This window comes from Brachionichthys hirsutus, chromosome 24 (assembly GCF_040956055.1).
Source record: "Brachionichthys hirsutus isolate HB-005 chromosome 24, CSIRO-AGI_Bhir_v1, whole genome shotgun sequence".
NCBI lineage: Eukaryota > Metazoa > Chordata > Actinopteri > Lophiiformes > Brachionichthyidae > Brachionichthys > Brachionichthys hirsutus.
Genome location: NC_090920.1, coordinates 5025762 through 5034696, shown reverse-complemented (window position 1 = coordinate 5034696; position 8935 = coordinate 5025762). Strand labels below are relative to the sequence as shown.

The following is an 8935-nucleotide window of genomic DNA, read 5'->3' as shown; positions in this document are numbered from 1 at the left end:
CACACCACAAACCCATGCACTAATAAAACCACACGTAAAAATAGGATCGGGTATGGTGGGTATTGGAGTGTCAACGGGATACAAAGGAGGGAAGTGACAAAACAAAAGAAAAGAATGAAACAAAAGAATAAACAAAAAATAAAAATAGGTAATAGAGTTAGTCCGCTCGTACAAGCTTACACAATAAACAAAACACAGATTTACGACACTGAGCGGACTAACTCAAAACAAAACTCAAACTAAACTTAATACAAAAGACAGCAGGCAGCGGCGACATGAACACTGAAATAACCAAAACAAGTACAACATTATTATTTGTTAAAACACATTTAATAAGATATGTCTAAAACTTTAAAAGACCGCATACCTGAGGCGTCGTTCTCCCACGCCCAGTCATTCAACCCTTACGAATCCGAGCTCAAATCACTCCGGTCCTCAACAGACCCTATCAAGTAAAACACACTTAAAACCTAAAACATGATATATAAAATCAACATATTAAAATATTCACCGAAGTAAAACACATTTAAAACCTAAAACATGATATATAAAATCAACATATTAAAATATTCACCAAAGTAAAACACATTTAAAACCTAAAACATGATATATAAAATCAACATATTAAAATATTCACCGAAGTAAAACACATTTAAAACCTAAAACATGATATATAAAATCAACATATTAAAATATTCACCAAAGTAAAACACACTTAAAACCTAAAACATGATATATAAAATCAACATATTAAAATATTCACCGAAGTAAAACACATTTAAAACCTAAAACATGATATATAAAATCAACATATTAAAATATTCACCGAAGTAAAACACATTTAAAACCTAAAACATGATATATAAAATCAACATATTAAAATATTCACCGAAGTAAAACACATTTAAAACCTAAAACATGATATATAAAATCAACATATTAAAATATTCACCGGCTTAGCTCATCAAATGCTTCGACCATGCATGTGGGCCCAGCAAACAATCTGGTCACCCGACAGGAAATTGGCATCATCTTGGCCAACAGCCGCTCCCTTTTTAAGGAGAAGCGCCCCAGGAGAGGGCGACACCCTGTGGTGGCCTCCAGCACATTCACCCTGTGGTGTCCCCTGCTACATAAGGGACGGACAGACGAACGGCGTAGATTACATCACCTCGGCGGCGGTAATAAACCAGACCGACCATAAGGACAACCGTCATCCGACTGCTGCGGGCTGGCAGTGAATGCATTTAGTCTTCAACCATCCTCGACAGCGTGGATATTCATTATCAGCACTGTCCCAGATTGTTTCGATTAAATTCTTTACGGCTGCGTTTTGTAAACTAACTGGTTATCTAAAGACAGAAGATTGTTTTTTACTTTTAAATGTCATAATTTATCGCTACTCTTCCTTTGATGTCATTAATTTACATAAAACGGGGGAGGGGGGGGGGGGGGCTTGGATTTATTTACCTACTGGCCCTTTAAGGACGCGGTCGATCCATGAATGAAACGCAGCCATTCATAAATAAATAAAGAAAAAAAACAGGCACTGACGTCAGAGCCGCGGGAGGACGATTGGACTGCGCTTTGACTGACATTTGCGTCAGCCAATGGGAAGGGAGCAGAGAGGACAAAGTCGTCAGAGTTCTTCATTGAGAAAAACACACGGCCCAGTTTTTAGGGTCTGCGTGGGATGTCGGGAGGAATTCTGCGCCTTTTTCACGCTGCAAAGAAACTTCCTTTGTCACGTGAGTCATGCATTATTATGATTATTGCGCCACTTCCACGCGGCGCCCCCTTATTGTCAGATAAGCTGCATTGTTGCGGGTTATTGCGGACCGTCAGGCTCGCAGAGAAATCAGAAGCGAACGCCATTTTCTGCCCCCCCTCACTGAGACGCGTTTTCGTTCCAGGAGCGTCCGGCAGTGTGAATTTCTGCGTGGAAAATCCTCCCCCTTTCCAGCGTGGGGGCTCAAGCTGCTTCCCTTTGCGTCACGACACACTCCAGTCACTCGTGTTTTGGTTCTGACACTATTTGTTTACGTTCTAACATGTTTGTGTTGATAAACAAATCGTCAGACTCAGTGACGTTTTGACACTATCGAATAGAGACGCTTGTTTATCTACGGAAGCCCACGAGGCCTGTTAGACCTGGATTTGATCTGTGCTTTGACATCATGTTTGAGTCATTCGTCTTAAAAACGTCAACACAATATTCGGGGGGGCTGCGTGGGAACCTAGATAGAACCCACACTGACTACGACTATACTTTCTTCTTGTCCCGTGAGGGGTCGCCACGGCAACCCAACCGTCTCCACTTCACCCTGTCCTTTGCATCATCCTCCCCACCAGCCACTCTCATGTCCTCCCCCACTACGTCCATGTCTCTTCTCCTGGGTCGTCCTCCAGCCCTGTTCCCTGACAGTTCCCTCCTCAGCATCCTTCTACCGATATAGTCCCTGTCTCTCCTCTGGACATGTCCAAACCATCAAAGTCTGGTCTCTCTGACCTTGTCTCCAAAACGTCTAACCTTCACTGTCCCTCTTATTGCCTAATTTCTAATCCTACCCAGACTCGTCACTCCCAAGGAGAACCTCAGCATCTCCTCCACTTCTAGCTCCGCCTCCTGTCTTCTCCTCAGACACTGTCTCTAAGCCGTCCATCATGGCTGTCCTCACCACTGTCTTGTAGACCTTTCCCTTCATCCTCGCTGCCACTCTCCTATCACAGAGCACACCTGATACTTTCCTCCAGTTGTTCCATCACTCTGCACCATTGACCCGAGGACTGGGTCATGCAATGATCAGTGCATAAGTGGTTCGAGTCCCGGCTCTGACTGTCCGCATGTCGAAGTGTCCTTCTGTTATCCATATATCCGAGTTATTACCAAGAAGATTCTTTTTTGATGGCATTTTGTTTGTTTGTTTGTTTGTTTGTTTTTTATCAGGATTACGGAAAAACTGCTGGATAGATCTTGATATAAAAAATCTGATTATGGGTCTTTGTCTAACATAGATCCCACTAAATTTTGAGACTGATCCGGATACCAGTCTGGATATTTTATTTTATTTATTTATACAATCCAGATTTTCCCATTTTCTTGTAATAGAGGCTTTAAAAAAAATCACATTTTGTAAAATCTGCATTCAATTCACTCACCAAAAGTCACAGTTGTAAACGGGTCCGATATGCACTATCATGAAAAATGTCTCCTGGATCTGATCCAGAAGGAGGTCGGGAAAAAATACTAAATGTTCACATTAAAACTCATTTATGAATCAGTGAAAAATACAAATCGACTCTGATTCACTTTTACATGGTTGGTGTATAAAGATACCAAGAACAATCTAGAACCTTCTGGTGCTGATTCAGATCACCATGTGGACGGTGTAAATCCAATTAGGAAGGGAATGAGCTGCCCAGATTTGATCTTAAAATGTATCTGTAAATATGGCTGGCGGACACCTCCCTATGTGAGCTCTCCTTCCTCCAGGGTGAAGACCCCTCCAGCATGGACGACTTCTACGACCAGCAGGTCCCCTTTGTGGTCACAGAGAAGGTGAGTTTGAAATAGCAATTCAGTTTCCTGAGTGAAAGTCCAACCACGAGGTCAAAGGTTGAAGGTGTTCACTCCACGCTTTTGTTGTTGACCATCTAGAATTGCTCCACAGACGAGGCAGTGAGGTGTCTTAGTGAGAGGAAGAGGAGGTTCATGGACGCCGAGCTCGCGCAGGACACGGAGGGTAGCTTCATCGTGCCTCGTCATCATTTGTGATGCTGAATTCTATGACCGGTAGAGAGTCCAGATTTTGGTCCTTTGTTAGTTTTCTGCTCCAACAGGAGTTTGAGTATCTGGACTCTCTACCGGTCATGCAGAACTGAAGAAGCCTCTTGGATGAGGCGAAACCCGAAACGTCTTCAATCAGACTGGGGGGGGGGGGGGGGGTCCGGTTGACTCTTCGGTCTTGCTCTTTGTGATTCACGTTTTACATGTTGTTGGCAGAGCTCTTTCAAGATTTGAGCCAGCTCCAGGAAATATGGATTGCGGAAGGTGAGCTCCTGTCAGGAAACACTATCTGGGGTTGAAAGTCCCAGAGAAGGTCCTGATGTATGAATAACTAGCTCTGATTTGTGTGTTTAACATTTACATGTTGTTTAATGTCGTGTGTATGTGTGTGTGTGTGTGTGTCCCCGTACAGCTCAGGTTCCTGACGATGAGCAGTTTGTTCCGGATTTCCAGTCCAATGACTGTGAGTCTGTTCTCCTCCCATATTTATAGAGGGATTTCAGCGCTGTGAAACATTCACAGTCCTGGGACTGAAATGTGGATCCAAGACGAAGCTGAATCTTGTGATTTATTGCCTTTGAGAACCGTTCCTGAAGAGTCGAGACACAAATCTCTCGCATCTAAAGCCTGTTTGATGACATCTATCTTGTTTTTGTAGATGTGTGTCTGCAGTAGGAACCAGTCCTAATGTGTGTGTGTGTGTGTGTGTGCGTGCGTGCAGCAATGTTTCATGGACTTCCTGTGAGTAAGGTGAAGCGGGAGCCGGGTCAGTCTGAAGACTCGTCTGCTTCCAGGTCGCCCCACGCTGACACGTGCCTTCATAGTTACAGGTACGAGCACAACAGTAAAAGTGTGATGTCATAATAGCCATTGGCAGAAAGGCTTCGTGTGACTCGCTTGTGCTTGACTCGCTCTTTTGTTCTAGTGCCTATGACAACAAGCCAACTGGACTCAAAGCTGTCCCTCCAGTGCAGTGTGGCTCCGCCCATTCTGCCGGCCGTTCTTCTGCCCCGCAGCTGACCAATAACTGCCCCTCTCACCACATTTTTACCACGAGTCACTCCCACCACCACTGCCGCCTCCCACGGGCCAACCAAGGCCAGCAGTTTGCTCTGCCGCGCCCCCCCATGAGCTGCGCTGGTGTGTCCTTCAGCATGGAACAAAGGTTGGTTCTGATAAATAACTTCTATGTGGTTCCGCCCGGGAACCAGAACTGAAACCCTCAGGCGACCCGTTCTGCCTTGCTGTAGGTTTCAGCGGCAGCTGTCGGCGCCCTGCTTGTCTTTCCTACCTCCAGAGGAATTGAACCCTCCCTACCAGCCCTTGAGCCAAGACAGGCGGCCGCCGTACCAGCGGCATCTGTCAGAACCCCTGGTTCCCCACAGCAGCAGAGGTCTAAAACTGGAGCTTGTGGATCCGGGTTACCCAGACCCGGGGACACTTGGCCCAGGTCTGGACCGTCCCCAAACCTTCAACCATGCCACCATCAAACAAGAACCAAGAGACTTCAGCTTTCCTTCAGGTGTGTACATGCAGGCGCGTGTGAGTGTTTTCATAACGATGACGGGCTTTGTGGTTTCTAGAGATTAGAACCTGCCAGTCGTCTTCGGTCTTGTACCAGAGCAGTCATCCCCGCGGTGAGTTGGTCTTCATGGGTTTTTGTCCTGGAATCGTTTCATTGTTCCGTTCACAGACTTTTTGCTTTGCAGGGTTCGGTCGCAATGCTGAGCGTCACATCTTGCGTGACGACACCTGCGTTGTTCCAGAACGTGCGGAAGGTGAGAGGATGGCAGGAGTAATGCCCCCCCCCCCCCCCTGTAGTGTTGTCATAGTGAGATATTTTCATCCAATCGTGTTGGACCTGTTGGCAGGTAAACCAAAGCAGGAGGTTCTGCTCTACCAGCGCCGCGGTTCTTTGCAGCTCTGGCAGTTTCTCCTCACCCTGTTGGACGAGCCGTCCAAAGTACACCTCATCATTTGGACGGGACGGAACATGGAGTTCAAACTAATCGATCCTGAAGAGGTCAGTCTTCACAGTGCCATGTTAAAAAAAAAAGACATTTTGTTTTATTTAAAATTTAATGCAAAGTGCATTGTGCAAATCAAAGTGTGGACTAAAAAAACAATTTCAGATTTAGCTGAAGGCCTGAAGAGTTCGGGACTGGATCAGAGTTGGAAATCCATATCTGGATGATGAATGACTTCTTAAATTTGCCTTCAGGTAGCTCGACTGTGGGGAATCCAGAAGAACCGGCCGGCTATGAACTACGACAAGCTGAGCCGCTCACTGAGATACTACTATGAGAAAGGCATCATGCAGAAGGTAAAGACGCTTTGCTTGTTGGAGTTTGGACCGGGACAAGACCCGACAGGATATGCTACGCTTTAGCGTTACTTGTCTCATGAACTCTTGCTTCTGATTGGCTCGTCCCACAGGTGGCCGGGGAAAGGTACGTCTACAAGTTTGTTTGCAATCCAGAGGCGCTTTTCTCCATGGCTTTCCCAGATAAACAGAGGCGGACTCTGAAGGTCGACCCGGATGCCATCTTGGCTCCCAGCGAGGAGGACGGCGTCCCCCTTCACAGCTATGAAGAGGAGGGTCCATACCTGACCGAGGGGAGGGGTGCATCCAGGAGGAAGGCTTTCCCTGACGGCTGCTCTTTCTCGAGTCCACAGCCTAGATGCTGGAGCAAACCCGAAACTGAAGGACGCTGAATTATTCGGCGTGTTTTGGGAACTTCAAGATGCGTGTCAGCGTTATGTATGTCAAAGAGCAGAAAATAAAAGTTTTTTTGTTGTTTTATAAATCTGAACATTTTGAAAGAATAGAGTATTTTAAGTCGTTATTTTGTTAGAGAACCTTGCATGAAGTGAAAATATCAGTCGATGAAGGCCTTGACATTCTGAATATAAGTCGTAGTTTAAAGACTAAAGGAGTTCTAATTTGACACACTGCATTGTTTAAAAGTCACTATTGTTTTTCTGGTAAAACTCCCTGCTTTTTGTGGGAAACATTTGTATCATTGTGGCCGTACTTTCTCTACATCTTTTCTTAATGTGCTGACTTTACTTTGGGTCGCCTGTCGCTTTAAACTGACTGCTTCGCTGTGATTTGGTGGCGTCAGTCATCGCGGCAGCCCTCGTCTGTGAACTCTCAGATCTGTTTATGAACCAATTGCCATGGCAATCGTTTCTGAATTCATTCTATTGGTTTTCTTGGGAAACCCGAAACTGTTTGAACGCGACTCGTTTGTACTTTACAGATGCCGTTTATGGTCTTGTATTAGAAAGTAATATTTTTGACCTAATGATTCTTAAGATTTCTTATAAGTACTGCTATTTTTAATTATGTAGCAGTACTACGACAACGCTGATAATAAGCATGGACTGCCTTACAAATGCCTCAAGAGTAATTGTTTGTTGCATTTTCTATGGCTGATTTGCTTCCGTCTGTAGAAAAAGAGGACAATTATATATGAACATATTTTTTCAAAAGGCTGCGTTTGCTTTATGTTGTACGATGAGTTTAACCTGCTAATATATTGTATCAAGTTCCTCTGATATATATAACGTTAGCCACTGTCAGACAGAAATTTGATGCGATGGCATATTTTGTGATATGATGTCATGGTGGGAAGAGAAGAAGTTGGAGGTGGTTTATGCAGACAATGACTTTATTTGATGTTGACCTTCTGAAATTGTGTATGTGCCTTCTGTTTATCTTTATTGAGACATTAAAATATTTTACTCTTCTTTCACTGAATGTCCTTTATTGATAATTTCACAACAGATTTCGAAAATGGTAAAATTCCCTCTACAGGGAGGTCCTTGAAAGCCTAAACTTATGTCTTACACAGCTATACATTTATAGCTTTGATCGCACCTTGGATCTGGTTCTCACCTATGATATTGATAGTGATCAGTTAATTGTATTTCCACTGAACTTTTTAATTATTTTTATATTATATTCTGACCTTTTAAAATGTGTATTGTTGGACAACACGACGTCAAACAGAACTGCCTCGACTAGATGGCGTCCTCCGACCATTGGGGGGCGCTGTGGAACTGAGGTTTGTGGCGTTTGAGTTCCTGTTTGTACAGCGGAAGTAAAAGAAGAAGGCGGGGCGACTTCCGTTGTAAACAAAACATGGGCCCGCCCTTTTCTGCTTGAAACGTCGGCGTTATTTCGCGCGTTCTCCACGTTTGCGCTGTTAGTTTCCTCCTTTAATATCTCCGGCAACGCGTTTGTCTCAGATACCGAGCAGTTCTGTCTTTCGGTCGCTGTGCTTCAACTCGCGTCCGGGAATAACAGAAGCGCGTATAGCTGACGTCACAGACATGCGCAGTAATGCCGGTTTGTTCCGAAACATCGGAATACGTGTTTTCATGCGCCCTGATCAGGATAGAATCTTGATCGGATTAAGTTTGATTGGGTCAGACTAATCCGATTCGGGTGTGTACATGAAGCAGACGATGTTGTTGCATTCACTGCACCAACCCTGACAGACATATTGCCTCGCTGTGAAGCGCCTCCTCATTAGGAAGCTCCTGTGGGGCATTTCTTGTTGTGAGGAGGTAAATAATCATAAATTAATAGATAATTAAATGTTACATTCTAATACCTGAAAAGCCCCCCAATGCTGAAAATACATGTAGAGATTTTCAAATTTGTAATTAAACTGTTATTTCGTTATTTATTTATTTATTTTTTTTACAAATAAACGATATTGATGAATGTTGTGAGGTGGTTTGTGCTCTCTGAATGTTAACTCATTCAGTGCCATTAACGTCTGAAGACGTTATTTGAAACCCAAACTTTGAAATCTGCCTCTTCAACGGCCCATAACTTTGGAACATAAAATGGTAGGACCACATATTTTTATCTTTCATTTGGCGGATTCGGGTTTTGGATAGTCATAGTAAAGAATATTCTGTGGGGCTTGGAAAATTGGGCAAAAAGTTGAAAATGGCTGGCACTGAATGAGTTAAGGTGAGATCATATGAGAAGAATGAGAAAAGGAAATGTCAGAAGCCGTAAGATGGAAAGAGATAAGTTGAGACGAGATCTTTATTGAGGAGTCGTCCTGTAAAATCAATCAAACTGACGGTAAACAAATGAGTTTATTGTCAGATGTGTTTGTGCTGAGT

At 44.0% G+C, this 8935-nt stretch overlaps 1 protein-coding gene across 1 annotated transcript; it reads left to right on the top strand.

The window, feature by feature from the left end:
- The first annotated feature begins 3499 nt into the window (after positions 1-3499).
- LOC137912170 (ETS translocation variant 5-like) lies at positions 3500-7545 on the top strand. The gene is made up of 12 exons (XM_068756521.1): positions 3500-3559; positions 3659-3751; positions 3991-4051; positions 4200-4250; positions 4509-4617; positions 4713-4952; positions 5038-5309; positions 5371-5424; positions 5497-5565; positions 5659-5810; positions 6009-6110; positions 6224-7545. Exons 1-12 carry the CDS (start codon positions 3512-3514, stop codon positions 6500-6502), a joined length of 1530 nt encoding a protein of 509 aa, XP_068612622.1. The 5' UTR covers positions 3500-3511; the 3' UTR covers positions 6503-7545.
- The last annotated feature ends 1390 nt before the right edge of the window (positions 7546-8935 follow it).

Bases quoted from the DNA above. Each gene is read 5' to 3' on its own strand.
- LOC137912170 (XM_068756521.1), top strand. From the start codon at position 3,512: ATGGACGACTTCTACGACCAGCAGGTCCCCTTTGTGGTCACAGAGAAG. The intron at 4,251-4,508 runs GTGAGTCTGTTC...GCGTGCGTGCAG, and splicing joins GGATTTCCAGTCCAATGACT to CAATGTTTCATGGACTTCCT. The intron at 4,618-4,712 runs GTACGAGCACAA...CTTTTGTTCTAG, and splicing joins ACGTGCCTTCATAGTTACAG to TGCCTATGACAACAAGCCAA.